Source organism: Leptopilina boulardi, unplaced genomic scaffold (assembly GCF_019393585.1).
Source record: "Leptopilina boulardi isolate dan_hultmark-lab unplaced genomic scaffold, ZJU_Lbou_2.1 LbouV2_116, whole genome shotgun sequence".
Lineage (NCBI taxonomy): Eukaryota > Metazoa > Arthropoda > Insecta > Hymenoptera > Figitidae > Leptopilina > Leptopilina boulardi.
Window position 1 is genome coordinate 61,506 of NW_026137659.1, and position 25,852 is coordinate 87,357.

The 25,852-nt window shown below is 24.6% G+C and overlaps 1 protein-coding gene across 2 annotated transcripts in view; it reads right to left on the reverse strand.

Annotated features, from left to right (window-relative positions):
• The window catches only part of LOC127282915 (beta-TrCP), a 41,986-nt gene that overhangs the window by 8,658 nt on the left and 7,476 nt on the right, over positions 1–25,852 (reverse strand). For both annotated transcript variants that reach the window (XM_051307506.1, XM_051307501.1), the window contains exons 2-3: positions 3,112–3,346; positions 2,806–2,992 (exon numbers count right to left, since the gene is read on the reverse strand). In XM_051307506.1, the coding sequence (XP_051163463.1) occupies positions 2,806–2,992; positions 3,112–3,346 (422 nt within the window). The remainder of the gene's footprint in view (positions 1–2,805; positions 2,993–3,111; positions 3,347–25,852) is intronic.

The window sequence follows — 25,852 nt, forward strand, 5'->3', positions numbered from 1 at the left end:
AATTCCCTTCTTTTTTTTTTACAAATATTTAGTAATATAAACTAGAAAAAAATTATAAAATTATAATTTTAACAAGATTTTATATTGCTTCCTCCGTAGAGAAAGTATTTTTGATTATCATTATTCTAAATAACAATTTATTTTAGATTAAAAATAAAAAAAAAAAATTCAAAAAATATTTAGGTAGAAACAACGTTTTTTTTTTTTAATTCGTAGTTTTCAACAATATTCAAAGCATTAATGTGAAAAATCCCTAAATTTTCACTGAGTTTTACAGATTTTTGAAATTCCCTTTCTATTATCAGTTTTCTCGGTTGCTCGCCACCCTGAATGTATTCTAAAAGTCTAAAATGCCAACCTGTTAAAAAAATGGATATCTGAAATTTTTTTTTCTTTTTTTTTTTAAGGAAAAGCTAATCAAATATCTGGAAAATTATTTTTCATAAATTTTTTCATAATAAAATATACTGTTAGATTCTAAAGAATGACAGCAAAAAAATAATTGACACAACTGTAAAAAAAAAAGAGTAAATTTTGAATACGGATTTTTGTTTGAAATTCAACTTTTGTGATAATTATTATTTTCTAGCGACAATTTTTTAAAATAGTTTTTTCATACTTGCAAACAAATAATCTTGTAGATTTAAAAAAAAATTGTCATTTTTTCAAAAAACAAAAATTTTAAAATGGTCAAAAATAATTTTTTTTTTTTTTTAATTTTAATACACTCGAATTTTGATATAACGAGAATTTGCTTTACTGCCGTAATTTTTCTTTCCTACTCAAAAAGTTTGTTATATATTATTATAATAATTATTATTATTCTTATAAAAAATAATAATTATTATAATTATAATAATTACTATAATGTTCAACCACAAAATAAAAAAAACTATTTAAAAAAAAAAGTTAAATTGAAACAATAAAATTTTGCTGCACTATTATTTGCATAATAATTATCTCCTAAGTTAAAAGTTTGACGTTTAATAAAACAAATCTTGTGGTGGGATCACCTTTCGCGGTCGCTATAACAAGAGTTTAAGTTTCCGAACTTAGAGTGTAAGTATAAAATAATTTTACACTCTAAAGAATCCGAGAAAAAAAGTTAGCAATTTCTAAATTTTTAATTAAAAAAAAAAAATCCACACTATAATATTTGATAGTTTAAAATTTTGCTAATTCCTCATCTTAAAAATAGCCTAGAAAAAAAATTTCTCAATTTTAAGAGCATATGACCATTTTTTAATGATTCCTCTTACTGCAACTATTTGAGGAAAAATCAAAATTTTTTTTCTACCGTCAACCATGATAATTATACGATTTCAGGAGCTATTTATATTCATCGACAATTTTTAATAAATAAAATTTTTATATTAAAATATTTAATTAAATTAAATTAAAATATATCAAATTTATTTTTACCCCTTAAAATTTTAATGATTGCACGATGTTATATTTTTTTTTATTGCATCATTTGGTTCCTTAAAACATACAAGGTGATGAAAATATGAAAATCTTAATTTGTGAATATTTTAATATTATATTGTCTTAAAATGATTAAGATTTTTCAAAAATTGAACTACTGTCACAATTTTGACTATTTTTCATCGCTAATTTTTTTTTTAATGATTTTTTTAGAATCTCTCGTATGGAATTTCAAAAATTTGAAATTTTTAAAACTAGAAAGAAAAAAATAAATTGAAATTTTATTAAACTTTCCTTTTAAATATTCAATTACTTTTACAATTTTAACTATTTTTTCATCGCTAATTTTTTTACAAGTTTTTTTTTAATAATTCCTTAGAATTTCTTATATGAATTTTCAAAAAAAAATAATTTTTTTTCAAATATTAATTCTAATATGGTCAAAAATTAAGATTGTAATATTTTCCCTTAATATTTATGATGTATTCCACACCAAATCAGAAACCATTTTTAAAAAATTTGTTTTTCTTTTAGTAATAATTGAGACTAGCTTTCATGATTTTTTTTTCAATTTTATTTTTAGCAATTTATTTACCAGATATGAATTTTTCAAAATTTTAATGATTTTTTTATTTATGATTGCTCATAAATTCCTTAAAAATGAATTAATTAAATTTTTTTTTAATTGTGTGTTTTTATGTGAACTTTTTCAAAAATTCGGTGCAAAAAATTCTGGAAAAATAATTTACTATATTTTTTGCAATATTTAAAAATTAAAATTTTACTTTTAAAAACTGTAAGTAGCAATTTGGTAGTAGCCAAATGATTTTTTCAAAATTCTCAATATTACAAATTTTTTAAAAATAAAAAAAATTTAAAAAAATACCTTCGGGGTTTTTTTTTTAAATACTGTATGCATTTATGTATTTTGATGCGCTGATTATGAAAATCATAGTGACAATACCCACAAATTTGATTTTTATGTTAAAAAAAAAGTTCTCAAATTTGACATTTTTTTTCGTTTATTTGGTAAAATATGCAAATTTTAGAAAAGTTCATATGAACAACGATTTCCGTTTTAAAATCGTAAAATATAGCTTTTTTGTGGGTATAATTATCCCGGTTGACGGTGGTTTAAAATTCCCTTCCTCATCTTAAAAATATCTGTTTTGTTAAAAAAAAAGGAAAATAGAATACCAAAAATTTCTTAACATTAAGAGGATATGATTTTTTTTTTTTTTTAATAATTCCTCTTAATGCAACTGTTTAGCGGAGGAAAAAAATTGTTTCTACCTGCAGATATACCCATTTTCTTCACTAGCACGGCATCAAATATATATATAACAATTAAAATTAAATAAATTTTAATAAATTATTAACCATCCTCTCCTTTCGGCGAGTCCTCGCCAAACAGAGTCTGTCCGAACTTTGCGTTCTATTAATTTTTTCCAGAGCATTCCTTCACTAATGACTCTAAACCATTCTTTGCAAACAAGTTCTGCGGCACATAGTGAATCGGCGTCTAGGTAAGAAAGAATGCTTTCAGCTACATGATCTAATCCTTTCTCTGGAAAAAAAAGAAAAAAATTTTTTTTTTCAATAATAATTATTTCCTTGAATAAAAATAAAATATTTCAACTTGAAGTGAAAAAAAAAAAAAATTAAAAATTAATATTATTATAATACTTGGCAAGAGGGATATGAAGTCTCGTTGCAACATTGGTTTCAAGTATGCGTTTATGTGACCATGTTGATAGTGACACATTCTCGCTAAAAGTTGCTCCACAAAGTGCACTTGTTCTGGTTCACTCCATCTTTCAAAAAGTTTCATACAAGCTTCCCTCTCTTGACCAAATTGAAAAGAAGTTCCTGTTGGCAAATCTTTCTTTCTGGTCGTGTCGTTTAACATTGTCATTGGATTCTGCAAAAAAAAAAAAAAGAAATTGCATTTTTAAATCATTAAAAAAAATTCATTGAATTATTATTAAAATTAATGAAACAAAATTAAATTTTAATAAAATACAATTTTGAAGCGCATGATTATTCCATAAATGTAATTAAAAATTTCATATTCAAGAATTTTATTAGATATTATTTTTTTTAGACAAATATTCATTTTTCAAATTGGCATTTGAAAGAATTTCTTTTTATTTATATACTTTACAGAATTTTTAATAAGTATCGAATTTTTATTTCACAGAATTTCTTTTTATAGAACTTTTTATTTCAAATAATTTTAATATAATGGAATTTTAATTCAGCATAATTCTCCATCAAGAAAATTTTAAGTAATTCGAATTTTTAAAACTCAGAATTTCCAATTCACCGAATCTTTATTTTTTGAATTTTTTTTTTTTTTTGTACAAATTTTTATTTGATGGATTTTTTAAAAAATAAATAATTTGTGCAATTAAAAATTCGAACAAATGCAAATTCGGTAAATTAGAAATTCTGGCATTTAAAAATTCGAGTTATTAAAAATTCTGTTCAATGAGAATTATGCTAAATTAATATCCGGTTAAATGAGAATTTTTTAAATAAAAATTTGGATAAAAAGAAATTTTGGTGAATGATAATTCAAAAATTAAAAATTCATTAAAAAAATAATTATATCTAATAAAATTCTTGAAAATAAAAATTCCAGCTAATTATGTTAATGCCCCCCTACTATTTTTTATAATAATAATAATAATAATAATAATAATAATAATAATAATAATAATAGACAATGTTGAAGTCGACAAGGTTTATGATTAGAAAATTAATTATTTTCTAAGGCGGAAAATTATAAAATTTTGTATTTCAAAAAATGTTCTTTTTTAAATAATTTTTTGATAAATAAACATTGAAAGAAATATCTTTTTAGTCGAAAATTCATAGAATTTTTTATTGAAAAAAATATTTCTTTAGAAATCGTTGATCATAAACGTTGTGTACTTCAGCATTGTAATATAATAATAATAATAATAATAATAATAATAATGTATATATAATACATGACTGTATAATTTATATATGTAGAAATTAAAGTAATTATTAAATATTTATTCTATTTTTAATTAAAAGTCTATGGCGAAAAATTATTTATAATTTCAATAAAGAAAGTGAATTCCAGAGAAATGTATTTTAACTCTTAATTTATTGATTCACAATTTGATTTATATATGATAACTCAATAAAATATTTTTTTGAAGAAAAATCGGACCTTCAGTTTAAAATTAAAAAACACTTTGATAAGAGTTTATAATAGTAATTTAAAAATATATGGTATGAAAACAGTGAACGACACCGTTTAATAAAATAAAAAAATTTAAACTACTATTTAAGTAACATGATATTTATTAATATTATCACAAATTTTATCATTTAGATTTAATGTAGAAAAAAGTTGCTTTTAAAATATAATTATTTAACAATTTCTTTATATTTATGAAATTTGTAATCAATAAAGCAAATTTTTTGAGGTTAGTTTTCTAGAAAGTGAAATATTGATGAAAATATAAAAATATAAAATTTTGTGTCAACTGTATCAGGTTTTAAATATTGTATATTAATTAATTTACTAGTGACATTTAATTCAATATTATTATTTTTATAGTTATTATCGTTTTTAATAGCAGGTGTCAAAAAACAATTATAGGATAAAAGGTACAGTTAAGGCGCTCTCACATCTTTTTGGCTTCCTGCAGATTACCATGGCAACGCTTGAGAGTGAGTGCGACAGAAAATTTGAATATTCAAATTTTCTGTCTCACTCACACCCGTGCGTTGCCATGGTAACCTGCAGGCAGGCAGCCAAAAAGGTGTGAGTGCGCCATTATATCGACATCATGACGATGAACGACACCTGCTGTTAAAAACCAAAATAACTATTGAAATAATAATATTAAATTAAATTTTCAAATATAAATTAATTAATATACAATATTAAGAATAAACAGTTGACACAAAATTTTATTGTATTTATATATTTTTCTTAATATTTTATGCTTTTTTGAAAACTAACCTCAAAAATTTTGCTTTATTGATTACAAATTTTATAAATATAAAGAAATTGTTGAATAATTATATTTTAAAAACAACTTTTTTTCTACATTAAATCTGAATGATAAAATTTGTGATAATATTAATAAATATCATGTTACTTAAATAGTAGTTTAAATTTTTTTTATTTCATTAAACGGTGTCGTTCACTGTTTTCATATCATACATTTTAAAATTATTATTATAAACTCTTATTAAAGTGTTGTTGAATTTTAAACACATTATTAAAAATTTAAACCCGAATCTTTTATTTGAAATTTATTTCATAACTAAATATTTAATAAATTCCAATAAAATGTAATTTAAAAGTGTCGAACGGTCTCGGAAATTTTTTGGCGAGAAGAGACCTTTAATTATCGCCCTATAAAAAAGGCACAAAATGTGAAAATGATAAACATTTATTTTAAAATACTTTTTTCTTGAATTACGGACTCTTTTTAAAAAATCGGACAAAATACCAAAGATCTTTATCTCATAAATTTCCTAAATCCGAAAAATTATGCGAATTCATACAAAAACGCGATTGCAAAACGAAAAGATTAGAAAAGTAATATAATGACAGGTTCATTACGTCCTGTCGCCGTCAGATGGCAGAAGCATGCAGGGAGCACAAACACAAAGTCCCAGTCTGTTATTATATTACTTTCCTACTTTTCGTTTTGCAATCGCGTTTTTGTATGGATTCGCACAATTTTTCGGATTTAAGAAATTTATAAGATAAGGATCTTTGGTATTTTGTCCGATTTTTTTAAAAAGAGTCCGTGATTCAAGAAAAAAGTATTTTAAAATAAATGTTTATCATTTTCACATTCAGTGTACTGTAAAAAAAAGTTCTGAATTTAACTGTTCGAACAGTATAATTACACGGTTCTGTAAAAATTATTTTACAAGATTATGTGATTTTACTGCACTCAGCATGACAATATTTATGATTTTGAGGTTAGAAACATAAGATGCTGTAAATTCACTGTACTGTGAAGAGCGATTTTACAATAGCACTGTTAAATTTCAACCCGAATGTGAATTCACTCTGCTGGGCTATGATTTTTTTCCTCGCATACAGAACATGTAATTTTACAGATCATTGTGAATTTAAACTTTTATGTAAAGTTACTTTTCTCAGTAGCGTAATTTTACAATATTATTCTGTAATTTTACCGTTCTGCACAAAGTAAAATTACAAAATTTGTGTAAAAATGACATACACAGAATAGGTTTTTTTCCTCGCATACACAGCATGTAAAATCACATTTCTTTTTTTCAGTGTGCCGTTTTTAAATTTTAGGTTATGTTGCCGAAATCGTTTCCAATTATTAACAAGAAATTTTAATTTTTATCATTTTTATTAAAGTGCAACTTTTAATGACTCCAAATGTTAAAAATTAAATTGTACATGAATCAAAATTTTTTAAAGTTTAAATTGTATTTTTTTATTCAAAAGTAAAAAAATACAGAGATAAACTATATTGTTTTTGTCTAATTTTTCCAGCAGCAATGTTAATTTTTCTTTTTTTTTTGAGAATAAAATAAAATAATCGCTAAATTTTACTCTTAACTCGCATATAAAACACGATAATAGGTTATACTTATGATCATTATTTGAAATTTTCGAATAAAACTGTTCAAAAGAGTCTAAATTCAATAAAAACAGAATCAACTTTTCTCTTATATACAAAACCACAAACAACTGAGATGGAAATCTTTTTGCTTCAAGTAACAGACTTCCAGTAATCAAAAGGCACAATAGAATATATATATATATATATGTATTTCAAGGAGGGCCTCTGCTTTTTCTCTCTTGAAAGGATTCAAGAATAACAGCTGCTTAACGAACGGTCAAGCCGACGAGAGATACCTATCAGTTTCTAACACAAGAAAGTCTATCAATAAAATTATTATTACTTCGATATGCGAATAAAAAAATAATTAAACGAAAGTTGATAAAAAATATTTTGTTTATTTGCATTTCAGCATAGAATTTGGAAGCACAGAAAAAACCTGAATTCAAATTGAGTATAGATTCTATACTCAATTTGATTCGCAACAAAAATGAAACTGGTTGTTTCATTTCGAGTTCTAAGGTAAAAGTATCAAAATGAAACAGGCAAGTTTCATTTTGAGAAAAAGAAAAATGGAAAAATATTGTGAAATAACGAATAATTTTGCACAAAAACATGAAATATAATAATTACAAAGAAGTAAATAACACGCTAGACTTAATATATTTGATTAAAAATTGCTTGTAATCGCGTAATAAAATAATAAAGGAAATATGTTTTTAGGTTAGAAAAATGAAAACATGTGTTTTGACAACAGGAACGGTACTGCCAACTTAAATAATAGCGGTAAATTTAAAAACTTATGAAATTAATTATTATCTACGTAAATAATAATAAATAATTTTTATTTAAAAACTTCTAAATATTCGTACTGGTCAAAATAATCTTTCTGGTGTTGTTGAAATATTAGAAACAATAATTGAAATACAAAATTACTCTGCTTATGATGCCAACTTAGAAATCTGAAATTCCAGCCAATATCATTTTGAATAACATGAAGTTTGTCCCATACTCATTTCGATACCCAAAAGAAAATGAGTTGCAACAAAAATGAGTCCAAGTTTTTTCTGTGAGGAGAAACAAAATTCAAAAAAATTACTCGCATTTTTTTTTTATTTAAGAAAATTAAATTTCCAAAAATTTGGTTTTTTTTCTGAAAAAAAGAGAGAAAAAGAAATTTAATTAGAGAAAAGAATATGTCAAAGAAGTAATAACTGAAGTTCTCAGTTTTACCTATATACAATGCCTCAGTTACAAACCGCCCGTCACATGTAGTGACTTCTCAGACTAGAACGAGATGAGGGGTTCTTGACCTCAAGCAATACACTCTTTTGTTTCTTTGTATAGTGGGCGCGTAAATGCAGTTTACTATTTACTTTTCTACTGTATATACAATTAAGAAACAATAATTCTATAGACAATGAATGTTTTATATATATTTGTTTACATTTTCTTGTATAACATTTCAAGTTCCAAAATACTCAAATGAAATGCACATTTTCAATTTTCTGACAAATTCAAAATTTATTTCAAAAAAGCTTTCCTTCACGTGTTAAATAATTTATTTTCACATTCATATAAATAACTCAACAATAAAAAATAAATAAATTACTATTTTATTTAAATTATTTATTATTAAATAATATTAAATTAATAAATAAATTACTAATTGTAATTTATTTTTTCAATTTTTTTTTCTTTATTAAAAATTCAGAGAAAAAGTACTATTTTATCTAAAATGAAAATAAATTTTTATTAGTTAGAATATTTCGAAACAAAAGATTTTAACAAAATAATTATTCATTGTTGAGAAAAACTTTATTTTTTTCCCTCTCTTAATTCAACACTTTGAAAAAAATAAATTGTAAATATAAAGAAAATTTATTTCTTTATTTCAGGTTTTCAAATACATTTATAAATTACTTATTATCAGTGTATATATATATAAGATTAAAAAGACATGCAATTCATCGATTTAATTTGCTTTCATTTGCCGGAGGTGTAAACGAATAAAATGTGACTCACAGAGGTGAAACAAATTGTGACTCATTTCTCAATACACATTATCTTTCTTTAACAAATGACAGTGTTTAATTTTTTTTATTTAACGCATTCTATTTTAAAATCCCTTCTCCTTTCAATATATAGGTAACAATATACAGATAATAATAGTATTAATCAATTTTAAGTCTGATAGTATTCTTTAGAAAAATACCAAATAAATATAAATAAGTTTTAATTTTTTTTTACTTCTAATTAATTTTTTTTTTAATTTAGAACTATCATTATAAGGTCATGTGATTGTTGTGATTTCAGTTCTCAGTTTAAAAAAAATTTATTTTTAAAAATAAATTTTATTCGATTGAAATAAAAATTTTAGGGACGCATGATTATGTTCTAAAAATCATTCGGTATAGAATTTTCATTTTATGGAATTTCATTTGTCATAATTATTTTTGAACCGAATTTTTATTTCAAACCGATTTTCGATATTACAGAATTTTTATATAAACGAAAATTCACTTTACGGAATTTTTATTTGCTCGAATTTTCATTTAACATAATAGGCATTTTTAAGAATTTTTATTGGGTAGAATTTCATTGTATAGAATTTTTTTTCAGATGAATTTTTATTTGTTCGATTTATTATTTATAATATAATTTCCATATAACCGATTTTTCATACAACAGAATTTTTACTTAACCGAAAAATCATTTAACAGAATTTCTAATTGATAAAATTTTCATTTCTCCGAATTTGCAAATGTCCGAACAAACAATCGACAGAATGATTTCGACGCGATTTTTAAAATCAAAAATTATCCATAAATTTGTGATTGGTTGATTTTAAAAATCGCGCCGATATCTTTCTGTCGATTGTTTGTTCGGCCATTTGCAATTTCGGATAAATAAAAATTCGTCGTTTTAATAATTTCGTACAATAAAAGTTTCATACATAAGAATAATTCTGTTAAGTAACAATTTTGTTTTTCAAAAGAAATTCTGCTAAATTTTAATTCAAAAAATAAAAATTTGTCTAACAAATAATTATATCTAATAAAATTCTTTAAAATGAAAATTTTAACGAATAATTTTTATGAGATAATCATGCGCTCCAATTAAAATTCAAATATAATTTAAAATTTAAATCGATTAATTAAATTATCGATTCTCCTGAAATTTAAATTAAATTGAATTAAAATTTAGATTGATTAATATTTTGAATTAAATAAACTTAAATTGAATTAAATTTTGGATGAATTAAAATTTGAACGGTGTCAAATTTTGAGATAAATTGCGATCGATTACAATTTCAATTGATAAATTTTATTGTTTCCTTTCGAATATAAAAGTATTTCTAATTTGAGGTTATGTTATTTAAAGACTATCCATTTAAAAGCAAACGGCTTACATGGCTTTCATTTCTAAACGTTGAAAACTATATAGGTATGAATTTCTTATTTAAATATAGAAAATTCAACACTGAGAAAAATAATTTCGTAATAATAAGAAAATAATTTAGTTGAGCTTTTTTAGTTGGCGTTACTAAAATATGGTTGTCACAACAGAATAGAAAATGGCAATAAATCGGGAAATTTAGTTGGCTCTACCAAAAAATATATTTGAAGCTTTCATGTTTACGAACTAAATAGTTTGGTTCCCAGTACTAAATAGCTGACATGCTGTATTGCGCACGCGCTCTTCTCGTAAATATGGCGTCGCTTCCCATTCACGGGATGTCAACATTAACCATATGTCGTTCGCGTCGTGAAGTTTCAGTGTTGAAGTTTTTATGTTTTTCAGACATTTTTTAAAAAAAAAAGTTTGTGTAGTGAAAATAAATAAATAAAACTATTGTTACAAGAACGAAAGTTTTTTTCCAGCTTTTATACATTGTGAAAATGATTTAATCTCAAATTGTTAGTAGGATTCGTAGAGTAGTGGTCAGCGTTCTCGACTAGCGTTGCGTAGTCTGAGGGTTCGAGCCCCAGCAGTGTTAGGTTTTTTCCGCGATAGAAATTAATTTAAGTAGGCATAGGTAGGTTATATAAAGAGAAAAGGGTGAAACAAAAAAATAAGTTGGTTGAGATAACAAAGAAAAAATTTTCATTTAACTAAATTTTTTGTTTGCTTAAAAACAATAAGTTAGTTGTGCAAAACAAAAAATTTGGTAGACCGAACAAAATGATTCAACGAAAAAATTTAGTAGCCCGAACCAAACGGATTAGTTGCACATATATCAAATAAAAAATTTGGTAGAGAGAACCAAACTTTGGTAGATGATACTAAACATTTTTCTCAGTGAATATATATATATATTCATTAGTTCATGTGAAAAAATGATCAAATATCAATTTTGTAATTGTTTATTTATCCCTTAACTGGCACCATGGGTCCAGTAGACCCGACTATTTTTTCGAGCTTCAAACATTAATAATTATAAATTTTTAATTTTAACCTAAAAAGTCACATTTTATTCTGCAAAATAAATACCTTTCTTGCAAATCCTCCTGTTGTGGTAATTTTTTCCTCAAAGAATAATACATCATAACCTTAAATTTTTAAGTCATAATATTAAAATTTAAATAACTCATGAATTTTTAAGTAAAAACATGTAATTTTTCGTTTTTATTTTTCAAAATTTTTTTTAACTAACTTAAAATAAATTAATCCCTGTAAAACTAATTACATTTTAAAAAACACATCATAAGCTGCCTCAGATTAAATTTGTATACAAAAATATTCAATACCGGCCGTACAAAACACGTTTCAATATGTCGGGTCCAGCAAACCCGTTGTGCCATTTACGTTCGAACGCGGAATTGTGCCAGTTAAGGGTTAAATAAGGCATCAGTTTATAAAGAAACGATACCTCATTTCTTTGCGAAAAGACTAGAAAATTAATTAAACACAACACGATAAATAATTGCAAAACATATAAAAATAAGTCGCAAAACTTAAATTTCAATAGAGAACAGTCAATCGAATTAAGGTTGTCAACTGGTCGAGTGACCATAGTGGAAACTTTCAGTCCATTTTGTATATATATATAGCAAGAAACAAGTTCACGCTTAATTCTAGCCGAAACGGAGCGCGCAAAGTAAAATTAGGTAACGGTTCTTGGGCTTTAATAGTAAAAAGAAGACAAAGTGCAGTCAATCTAAAGAAGACTGAGAGCAAAGCGAGGAAAGCAAGCATATAGAAATAAATGAGGAAACTTCTTTCACCGGATAAATACTGTTAATGGCAAGTCCGTTAATAGTTCCAACAGTGCCATATCAATGTTGATTCGACGAAATAACAGTAACAACTTTACGAACGTATTATTTAAAAATGTATTTCAAAAAAGAAGTTTACCAATTTTTTTTTTTTTTCGTTTCTTCAGAAATCCATAACACGCAATTCATCAAAAATTTAAAAATCTACTTAATTTTTATAATATTAACTAATATGCAACTAAATGAGTTTTTATTTTTGGGAATTATTATGTTATTCCATTATTATTGAACAAATTTTATAAGAATTCTAAAAGGCTCAGATTTTAAAATTAACCAATCACAGTTTTTGTAATAGTTAAACAAAAATTTTTAAAAACACAATAGGTAAATTTTTTTTTAATTCTGAATTTCAATGATGTTTTAAATTTTATTTTAGATATAAGTTTTAAAAAAAATTTCTAAACTTTTTTATTGAATAATCATAACTAACATAAATTTACTATCTTTTTTTATTAATGTATATTTTTGACTAATTACAGGTAATTTAATGAAATTTAATTATTGTCGTCCTACTTTTTAAATATAATTTCATTATAAAATAATTTTTTAAACGTATAAAACAATTTGAGTAACTATACATATATATACATATATCTATATATTTAACATCGTTAAAAGAAAAACTATATCCTATTCCCCTTGAAATTATTTTTTATGAACTCAATTATTCTAAATGGATTCTGGAAATCATTTATTTTTTAAACACGTGACACACGGAATTTAAAAAGAAAATAACCGTTTTATGCATTATGAATGTTCTAAATCGAATATATATATATATATATATATATATATATATATATATATATATATATATATATATATATATATATATATATATATATATATATATATACCGCGGTGTATGTTGTGTCTTAAAAACTTAATTATAAATTATCAAATAAAATGTTGTTCTTAAGACAAAATAGAGTTGTTTTAATTTCACTTTAGGGAAATTATAATACATATATATATATATATATATATTTAATCATTTAAATTGCAATCACCATAAAAAAGTAAATCACCGTAAAAAAAATTTAAAAAATTAATAAATTATCACTGTGCGATCACAGAATTATAAAAGATCTGTAAAGCTGGCCAAACCACATTTACAAAATTAAAATTTTTATATCCGTCAAAATTCACACAGTACTTAATGATATAAATTTGTATCACAAAATGACAAGCTTATTTTAAACTAAAAAACTTTTTAACTTAACATTTATTTTCTACTCAATGAACTTGATATTTCTTAAAATGTTCATCATATAAAATTAATATTATATTATCAATTAATTTTTGACAGTAAATTTTACCATTTATAAGATTTTACCTTAGCATTTATATATAATTCTTTAAATTATTTGATTTTCTTTTTTGCTTAATTTTGAACATCTTTTAAACGGTTCAACCCAACGACATAACCAAAAAAAATTTTAAATTAGTTTTATCAGAAAATAAAATTATAATTAAAATTGATTTTATTAAATTTTGAAAGATCCACACTGAGAAAAATAATTTCGTAATAATAAGAAAATAATTTAGTTGAGCTTTTTTAGTTGGCGTTACTAAAATATGGTTGTCACAACAGAATAGAAAGTGGCAATAAATCGGGAAGTTTAGTTGGCTCTACCAAAAAATATATTTGAAGCTTTCATGTTTACGAACTAAATAGTTTGGTTCCCAGTACTAAATAGCTGACATGCTGTATTGCGCACGCGCTCTTCTCGTAAATATGGCGTCGCTTCCCATTCACGGGATGTCAACATTAACCATATGTCGTTCGCGTTGTGAAGTTTCAGTGTTGAAGTTTTTATGTTTTTCAGACATTTTTTAAAAAAAAAAGTTTGTGTAGTGAAAATAAATAAATAAAACTTGTTACAAGAACGAAAGTTTTTTTCCAGCTTTTATACATTGTAAAAATGATTTAATCTCAAATTGTTAGTAGGATTCGTAGAGTAGTGGTCAGCGTTCTCGACTAGCGTTGCGTAGTCTGAGGGTTCGAGCCCCAGCAGTGTTAGGTTTTTTCCGCGATAGAAATTAATTTAAGTAGGCATAGGTAGGTTATATAAAGAGAAAAGGGTGAAACAAAAAAATAAGTTGGTTGAGAAAACAAAAAAAAATTTTTCATTTAACTAAATTTTTTGTTTGCTTAAAAACAATAAGTTAGTTGTGCAAAACAAAAAATTTGGTAGACCGAACAAAATGATTCAACGAAAAAATTTAGTAGCCCGAACCAAACGGATTAGTTGCACATATATCAAATAAAAAATTTGGTAGAGAGAACCAAACTTTGGTAGATGATACTAAACATTTTTCTCAGTGCAGTTGTACAATTTAAAAAAAAAATACACAGAGAAAAATGAAAAAACAAATAAAGTAACTTTTAAAGTATTAAAAGTTACTTTTGTGCCATTTCAATATAGTTCGAAATATGATTTAAAAAAAAAACTATTTTAAATGACACTATATATTTTCTAAATTTCATTTATCATCAGTAGTTAAAAATTCCAAATCGTGATTTTTATAAATTTTTTTCCTTCCAAGAATTGAAAAAACCTTCAATAACAAGAAGAATCATTACCTACAAGTTAAAATTAAAATTTCAATGATACTGATTTAAAAATATAACTATATCTTTGATGTTAACAAGTTTACGGTGATATAGCTAAATGATGCATATATAGGAAAATTAAAAAAAAAAAAAAAAAAAAAAAAAAAGGACACCGTGCTTCAACTATATTGTAAAAATACAAAACAAATTAATAATCTTTAAAGTCCTTGGATAAATAAACTGTGAAATCGATTGCTAATATATGTCCAAGGTAAAATTTTTAATATTTTTCACACCTCGTCGATGCTATTTATTATTGAGATTAGTCTAAGTAAAGTTCACCCGCAGAGGAAACAAGTTTACTCTTTCCAATATAACGTTTGCTCTTTCACTTTCATGGATGTTCTTCAAAGGGATATAACGGTGTGCGCACGCTTTCTTAAGCAATCACCGAAATCACTCGAGTCATTGCGAGAGAGTCATTGTAGAATGATCGTGTGATTTTCTATGTTTTGTCCTCGTTTTCCTTACATAACAACAATATTCTTCTTTTACTTCACATAAACACTGAACTTTAAAAGTTATTCCTTTAAAACGTTATATACCATATATATATATATATATATATATATATATATATATATATATATTAATAAAATACTTTTTCAATTCCATAAAATTCAATCAAATTATTTTAAAATAGATAAAAAATAGTTAATAATATAAATCAAATTAATTTTTGTAATAAATTAATACTTTTTTTTAAAAATAAAATCTAAAAATCCAACCTCACTAAAATAACGGTTTCTATAAATATAATTTAACGTTAGAATATCATTTACTGCAAAACCTATAATTGTTTGTAAAAGCATAAAATATAATCGCCTTTAATTAAAAAAGATTTCTAATTTTCGAGATATTGTATATAAAAATAGGTGTTTTATGTAATAGAGCTCGATATATATTATTATAGAAAGTGTAATGGAAACTTGCAATATATACACAGAAACTTTATAATATTCAAGTGCTGTGGAAGAAAATGATCATAAAATAATTTTACAACTATTGACTCTAATACAACTTAAGCTCACAAACTGTGGGAACTTCTTCTCAACAAAAATCATTCACAAGAAATTCAAATGTCACTTCCCAGTGTCGATATATATTATACAGTATATCTACTAATATAATTCATCATTAGAAACAGGTTCTGGCAAAAGACTTGTCTTCTTTTTTTTTTTTTTATTATTATCAATCGCACTGAAATCAGATTTACTATAACTGGATAATTACAAGATAATTAAATGTTTTAATGAAAAATATTAAATATTTTTCCTTGTTTTACATATACAGAGAAAAATGGATATTCAAACATATTATTCATATATGTGTTCATGGGTGAATATCTTAGATATACTTAACTATGTGGGACAAACATCTATAGATATATTGAAATGTATAGCATCTAGGCAATTTGTGATATTCAATATCTCTCTATATTTCAATTAATTAAGATAATGAATAATTTAATGGAAAAAGAATTCAGTTTTCGATAAAAATATTAATAAAGGTTTGAGATAAATACAAAGACATTTAATAATTTATTAAGCATTTAAACTATCCAGAATTAAAGAGTATAAAGAATAATTATTTGAGGTTACGTTTTTTACTATATTAAATGATGCAAATACACTGTAAAAAATGTCAACGAAACTGAAGTACGCAACGTTTATGATAAACGATTTTTAAAGAAATAATTTTTTAAAATGAAAAATTCTATAATTTTTTGCCTAAAAAATATTCTTTCTCCTTTTTTTTTCTTAAAAAAGACAGTGCATGCAAAGCACATGAAAATGTATCGAAATATCTCGATGGTCGAAAAAATCGAATGTAAGAAAAAATGAACTTTGCTTTCCAAAGCATCTAAATGATCTAAATCAATATTAATTTTATGAAAATAATCTTAAATTATTGTTCCACATATATATTTTACATAACTTACTTAATTGCAATAAATATATACACTTGCAAAGCACGCAAAGCATTTATTTGTTGTAAATGTTTGCAGCTGTTATGAATCAGAAACGAACATAACCTACATTTAGTTGAAATCACCTGATTGGCCCAAGACAAAATAACGCGCGCTTTTTTAAAATAATGAAATTTATTAAATTATAATAAAATTATTATTATATAATAATAAAATGCTTGGTCTGTCCTTCTGTCCTAACTTGAAGTTGGTCTTTTCTGATTTCACGTGTTTTTTTGAATAGTAATCTTATGACGTGTCAAATTTTGACAATTCTTTTTCTCATTTTTGCCAAAGTTGTATAATTGTGTTTCCAAATTTCGGAATAAGTTTCTTTAAAATTCCAAATTCGAAAATTCAATTCACGAAGCTGAAGTACACAACGATTACCAACGAAATTTTTTTTCAAGTTGTATATTGATTCAAAAATTGTATACAAATACAAAAAATTTATGATGAGAAAAAAGATGCGCCAGGAAATTTCGTACAAGGTAGTAATTTGAAAAAAATTTATTTTTAAAAATTAATTTTTAAGGTACCAGGAGCCAACGAATACCTATTAAATATTAATTATAAAAACACAGGCCTCGAATCAACTTAAAGACACAAAAAAAGTCGTTTTAGTCGATTTATATTCCAAAAAAAAAGTGGATTTGTTTTTTATTTTTACAAAAATATTTTACAGATTTTTAAATAAAAAAATTTTTTTTTTTAATAATAATCCTTTTCGAAGGGTTAAAGTTGAAATTTTTAGAAATTATTAAATTTCAAAAGATATTGTTAATTTTCAAACAATTATTAAATTTTACAGAAATAAAAATAATTTATCAAACAATTTTTGGAAAACATTTTTTAAATTTAATTGAATTTTCAAAGATTTAAAATTGAGATTTTTGAAATTAATTGAAACTTTAAGTGATTTTTAATTAAAATTTTAGATGATTTCACTCAAAATTTATTAGAAAATGCGGACAAAATACAATAATTTGAAAATCATTTTTAATTGAAAAATGGTTTCAGATTGTTGAATTTTCAAAGAATATTAATAAAATAGTTAAATTGAATTGAATTAATTGAATTTCATAAATTATGAAACATAAATTGAAAATTAAATTTAATAGACAAAGAATGGAAGCAACGAAGACGACCAAAGGCCGTCGGAGGCGCTAGTTTTTTATAATTTGTTGATTAATGAAAACTACAAGAAATATTTTTTAGGCAAAAAATTGTAAAATTTTTCTGTTTAAAAAAATATTTTTTTAAGAATCGTTTATAATAAACGTTGCGTACTTCACCTTCGTAAATGTCGACTGAATTTTACATTGACGCTCAATGGTAATTTGAAATTGTAAAAATTTTAACTAAATTTTAATTAGTGACTCACTTTTCGCTTTTGAATTAGTAAATTTTAACTAATTAATATTAAAAAAAAATTTACTATCGAATTAGTAAAATTTAACAAATTTAAAAGCAAAAAATGACTTACTAATTCAAATTAGTAAAAAATTTTACTTATTCTTTAGAGAAAAGAATTTACTTGTAGCCGAATTTTCGTTTTTTCGAATGTATATTTAAGAGAAATTCCATTTATTCAAATTTCCTATATTACAGAATTATTACTCAAAAGAATTTTCATTTTACAGACATTTTAATCCATTGAATTTGAATTTGACAGAATTATTATTTTACAGAATTAATTATTTTCTAATTGAATTTGAATTAGTTTAAATTTACATTTTACAGAATTCTTAAAAAGCCGAATTTGGCGCAAATTTTAAAATTAACCAATCAAAATTTCGTTAATAACTTTTGATTGGTTAATTTTAAAATTTGCGGCAAAATATTTCTTTCGATTGTTTGTCCGACATTTGCATCTTCGGTTAAATGAAAATTCGGCATCTTAAGAATTCTGTACAAAGTAAATTCGAACTAATTAAAATTCAGCTAGAAAAGAATTAATACTGTAAAATAATAATTCTGTCAAATTCAAATTCAAAATTTTAATAAATTAATTTTAGAACTTATTCGTGCAAATAAATAAATATTCGGAGAAATGAAGATTCGCAGCGAATTGTAAATTCTGGCATTTAAAAATTCGAATCACTTAAAATTCAGTTAAATGAGAAATCTGGTAAATTAATATTTCGTTATAAATTAAATTTAATTAAATAAAAAGTTGGGTAAAGAGAAATTATGTATATTAATCCACAATTTCTGAACAAATTTCCGTTTTGAAGATTTATTACTGAATGTACGAATTTAAATTGTTTGAATTATATATAACGATAATATTAATTAAAAACTTAAAACAATACTTTTCGTTAGTATACTGAATGAAAAATTCAATTACATTACCCCTATACTTAAAATAATCTAGGATGAGATGAATCTTGATAAAAAAAAAAAAATTCGTAATATTCCATAAATCATGACCATTCTATATTTCGACAAAAGAAACATAATAGAGCAACTAATCCATTGTATATATAATGTATAACTGGTGACGGAAATTTATAGTTTCTCTTTATCTAGGTAAGATCATTATGATTATGTTGAATGAGACTAATGGTCTTTCAGTCAAAATACAAAAAGCGATAACACACAAAAAAAATTTCAAGTGATGACGAGTGTCAGAATCATGTCTCTATATAGTCCTTCCTAGTTTTTTTTATATTTTTTTTTACGAACGAATATAGAAATAAAGACGCGATGTTACGAAATAAATAATACATGTATTTTCTATCGAGACTAGAACTTCAGGAAGTGTGTATGATACTTTCGAGATACCTCAAAATCAAAGGAAACAACGTGTATTGATGATGTAAATTAAGACCCACTTCGATTTAGTGAAAGTGGATTTTGATGCTTTTAAATATATTGGTACATATATCTATAAAGAAACGAAAGAAGAAGAAGAAGTATAAAAGCCACGTCATTTATAATTTTCAATATTATATATAGATATTCATAGGAGCCAAACTCTTTTAACAAAGCATTATTTGTCGTCTGGATCTGTTAATTCCTGATAACTCAATTAGAAGCATGTTCATTAGCATATCGATAATCTCAAACAACGATTATATTGTATAGATGTGATCTTTGTCTTTGTCTCTCATAATAATATCATACACTCCACCTATACTTCTGATCGATTTCTTTACAATTTTATTTATCTAAAAATTAAAATAAAGTGGGCGATTCCTCATAAAATACTTTGGGATGTTAAAGAAGATCCTAAAATTCATTAATTTTAGAATTTTCCTTTAGCAGATTTCTCATTTAACAGAATTTTGATAAATTCTTAAATGCCATAGAATTTTCATTTTCAAATTGTAAAATGATGCCAACCTAACCTAAAAATCTGAATTTCAGACCAAGATCATTTTGAATAACTTGAAGTTTGTCACTTACTTAATTCGATATATCCAACTCAAATTGAATTGCAACAAGATGAGTTCAAGTCCAAATAAAATTTAAAGTTAAAAAAGTAGGAAACTTTCATTCATTTGAACATTCAGAACTTTAGGCACATTTTTGTTCAAATTTTTAACTATAAGCACAATGATAAATTGGTTAACTTTTAAATTCTCGGCAAAATATTTTTGTTAAATATTTGTTACACCGAAAAAAACATTCTGAAATAATTTAGAATAAATACTTGGGAAAAAGAAGAATCTAATATAACAAAAAGAAATTTCATTCTGATTTCCTTCTTCTGTAGATATATTATATAGCAGCCTCTTTTTTCTTCCTGATCGATCAATGTAAAACCTTGACAACATTAAATATTTGGAAACTTATTCAGAGGACGAATTCTAACCTTAAGACATACTGAAACCTTGACGACCTCATGAAATTTCTGTTCATATAAAAATACAATTCTTTAGTAACAAAAAAAAAAAAAAATTCACACCCATAAATAATTCACCGGACAAAATAAGAGAGACACAAATAAATAGTTGTAAAAAAAAATAAAACTTCTCACTCTATATAAGAAAAAAAAAATTATTTTTATACTCTAGTAATGCAAAAAATATACTGAGAAAAAAATTTATATGTGATTCGAATAATTGGTTACTTGACTATTATCAAATAAATATTTATACTTGAACCAAATAAATTTTATTTTAATTAAATAAACTGTACACTGAAAAAAAATATTTTGATATTTATATACTTGGGATTTTTGACTATTCTGTACTTAAATTTATTATGTAATATTCTAATTTTAAGAATATTACATACTAAATTTAAGTATAAAATATTCTAAAATCCCAAGTATATAATATTCTATATTTTAGAATGTTTTTTTTTGTGTATTTGAACCAATAATTTCTGTATTTGAAACAAATATCATTTAATTGACTCAAATAATAATTTATACTTTATACAAATGAATATTTATTTGATAATAGTCAAGTAACCGATTATTTGAATAAAAAAATTTCAGTAAAAACTGTTTTAAATAAACTGACTAGAATTAAAATACCTAATAAATTGAATTTTCTAAATGAAGAAATAAAATAACACATATTCAGAAACGAGACACAGCACCACCAAGAGTAGAGAGAGAGAGAATTTAAAAAGTTTAACTCGAAATGAGAACTTGTCAGGGTAGGGTTCATTTTGCGTTTTAGACCACTTACCCGCACGAAAGCAAAATACTCTTGTAATCTACCTGCCAGAAAGTCAATAACACTGAGAGAAGATGCCAAGAACGGCTTTAATCTCGACAGTAGAAAGCGTGAAGAAGCCAAGAGTTCCAAACTTTCGATAACAATGCTTGCCTGGTTCGCGGTTGAGTAAAAAAAAAAAAAAAAAAAATTATATTTTAAACAGGAAACAAAACTTCTATGACAATCAAGCCGAACGATCTTTGAAAAGTCATTCATCGGATATTGAAAATTTAAAAAAAAATACATCTGGCCATTAAATTTTGCAAAGTCACCACTTTTTTTTTCTTAATTCTACCTCTAAATCTTAAAAGGAAAATAAAATAAACGCGAGTCGAGAATAGATTTTGTTCACACGTTTTGTCATTTGAAAGTGTTCAGGGTCTTGAATATAAGTGTGCCAAATATTTTTTTTTTCTAATTATTTTGTAGAATATTTTTTACTATTAATTTCTTTTTTCAGGAATTTTTATCTCGTATATTATTTTTTTTTAATTGAAAATTTTTTTTCCTAAATTATGTTAAATATGTTAAATTTATACTATTTTTAAAAATGACAACAAACGCCGAATTTTTATTTTTCCGAAATTGTAAATGTCCGAACAAATCAATAGACAGAAATAATTCAGCGCGATATATATTAATTCGAAAAATGAAAATTTGTCTAAAAAATAATTATATCTAATAAAATTGTTGAAAATGAAAATTCTAACTAATGATTTTTATGGGATAATCATGCGCCTCGTTTTTTTTCTATATGATACTAATATTTCAAAAAAATTCCAATCAGATTAGCTATATTTTTCCTGAAATTGAATTGTAAAAATACAAAATTGTACCAAACTTCTGCTGTCTAGGTCAAACTGTCCACTCGCTAGAAGGGACGGGAGATGATTCAAAGGAACATTTTTTCGAATGATAATCTTACAAATTCCAAAAGAAGGAAAACAGTTTTTGAAGGAGGAAAAAAATGGTTTTAAACAATAAAATTTAAGGAACTAATAATTATGTATAAGCTTGATAAACCATCAACGGAACAAGATTAAAGAAAATATTCTGAACCTAATAAACCGTATGTATATACATATATATTCTTCAATGATTCTTCAATTCTTCAATGATAAAAGTCCTTTATGGGAGACATTGTTGTCTGAAGTAAAATAATTAAAGATGCCTTGCGTATAAGTTGCAACTTGTATATAATATAATAATCGCTATAAATAAGAGGCAAGAGTGTAGGCGAATTGCAAGTCGTGGGAGAAAATATTACAGTACAGAATTATTTCTCTTGCACGACGTATTCTTTTTTTTCAAAGATTCGGTGTGAAACTTAAAAAACGATTTAAGAAATAAGGTCATTTCACGAGGTTTTTTATAAGAATAAAAAAAAAAAGAGAGAAGGGCAACCACGATAATAAGAAAGAACAAGAAGCCAACAAATCAAAACCTTGAAGCAATATACTTTAAAGTTTCACACGCGTACTATAATAAAAATTTGTTTCTTTTTTTAATTCCCTTTCGATACCAATCAATTGAATTTTTTTTTCGCTATATACTCATTGTTTGAATGAAATTTATTAACTATCCATGAAATAAATCTTACGAGAAGTATGAATATTACCATTAGTTCGAATTTAGATCGAATTTCTATTAAATTGAATTTTAAATAACATTGGGATATTTCAATTTAAATATAGTGGGGCGTAAATTATCCCATATTATAATCATTAGTTAAAATTTTCATTTTAAAGAATTTTATTAGATATACACTACTGAAAAAAAATTCTAGTTAGAATAACCAGAATTCTAGTTAGAATAACCAGAATTCTGGTTAGGGTATATTTAACATTTTGATTCTGGTTAGGTTAACCAGAATTCTGGTTATTTTAACGAGAATTCTGGTTAATTCAACTAGAATTCTGGTTAACATAACTAGAAAGTAATGTTAAATATAGCCTAACCAGAATTTTTTTTTCAGTGTAATTACTTTTTTAGATTTTCTCTTTACTAAATATTTTTTTTCATTTAAAAGAATTCTAATTTATCCTAAATTTAATTTTGACAAAATTCTCATTCAACAAAATTTTATAGAATTCAAATTTTTAAATGCCAAAATTTTCAATTCCACCAAATCTTCATTATTGTTCCGAATTTTTTATGCAACCAATTGTTATTTGATAGAATTCTTAAAACACCGAATTTTCATTTGTCCAAAATTGTAAATGGCCGAACAAACAATCGACGCGGTGGAGATATTTCGGCGTGATTTTTAAAATTAACTATTCAAAAATCATGAAGAAAATCGTGATTGGTTAATTTTTAAAATCACGCCGAAATATCTCCACCGCGTCGATTGTTTGTTCGGCCATTTACAAATTCGGACAAATGAAAATTCGGCATTTTAAAAATTCTATCAAACAACAATTGGTTGCATAAAAAATTCGGAACAAATGAAGATTCGGTGGAATTGAAAATTCTGACATATTTAAACATACGAATCACATAAAATTCAACTGATGAGATTAACATAACCTATAATTTTTTTTGCTTCACAAAAAAAACCTGGAATCAATTGAAACTCCTCGTTTCAATTTGAAACTATGTTAAAATGTATCAAAATGAAATAGACAAGATTTATTTTGTAAACATAAGAAAAAAAAAGGAAAATATTGTGAAATAACGAATAATTTTACAGAAATAAATAAAATATAATAATTACCAGACGTAAATAACATGTTAGACTTAATATATTGTTTATCTTGTTTGAAAACTGCTTATAATCGTGTAATGCAGTGAAATAAATTTTTAGGTTAGAAAAATGAAAACGTGTTTTAACAGCGGGAACGGTACTGCCAACCTAAATAATAATAAGACTGTGCTCGAAAAAGGTACTTTTTTTGGAACAAACTTAGCGTATAGTGTATTAAGGCCTGAGCAGAATAGAAACGTAACCGGAATCGTAATCGTAAACGCAACCGGAAGAATAAGTTAGAGAAGGACAAACAATCTATCTATCCTTCTCTAACTCATACTTGTGGTTGACTTTGCGATTACGATTCCGGTTACGTTTCTATTCTGCTCAGGTCTTTAACCTAATTTGGGTACACTGAATACAATATGGCGTTAGCCGTTTTTTCAGATCGGATCAAATTCTTTAAATAATCGCCATTTTCTTTTTTCTGGCCCATTATCAAAATACAACTTTTTTCCTAATTAAAAAGAATAAAATTGACTTGAAACTCATTACTCGGGGGTTTTTGGGGTCGCTGATTACGAATCCGGTGTCAGTTTTTCAAAATTTAAAATAGCGGATCCAATATGTCGGATAAATTTCTTAAAAATTAACGTATGGTCAGTTGGGATAAATAGAAATAATGGGTAAATCGAAACAGTATTTATTTCAGTTAAATAACAAATTTTTTAAATAAATACGGCCTCAAACCTTGTTGGGGGTGATGTAAGGTTCAAGGTTTGAGGCCGTATTTATTTAAAGAATTTTTTATTTAACTGAAATAACTACTTTTTTTTATTTACCCCTTGTTTCTATTTACCCCAACTGACCCTATTTCACTTGAAACTCATTTCTCAAATGTTTTTTGGGTTTTTTTTTGTAATTATAATTACTCAATTCGATATACCCAACCCAAAATAAGTTGCAATAAAAATGAGACCAAGTTTTTTCTGCGTAATTTTTAATTCCCTTTCTTCAAAGCGCGTCACATATATTTCTTTTTTTTAAAAAAAAAAAACCTTTTGACATTTCTTCAGCATAAAACTTGTAGACGTTTAAATCAAATTTAACAAAATGTAATAAATTTGCAAGCTCTCAGAGAAGAAAATTGTTTATATACAATCATCAGTTTTATGTTTTACTGCCTTTAAAAGATTTTCTTAATGGAAAAAAGCGATACACTGAAAGAAATTTCATAGGAAAAAATAACAAAATGCGTATTACATTTTAATATATTCTTTTAGAATTTAGGGAAAAGTGTACTTTTTATTAAAATTCAATATACTTTATATTAAAGTTCCAACTTAAAATCTTTTTTCAAATATTAATAATTATTGTAGAAAGAACGTAAAAAGATTACCAATATTTGAAAATATTATATTAAATTCTCATAGAGTTGTTGCATTATATGGAATGTAGCGTTCTAATATTTGTAAAACTTTATACGAAAAATTCAGAATGTCGGAAGAAAAGGGAAAAAAAGTGGAAACTCGGACGTTTCCGTTAATTCTCGGGAGGAAGAGGAGTGAGACTAGGAACAACACATTCACACTTA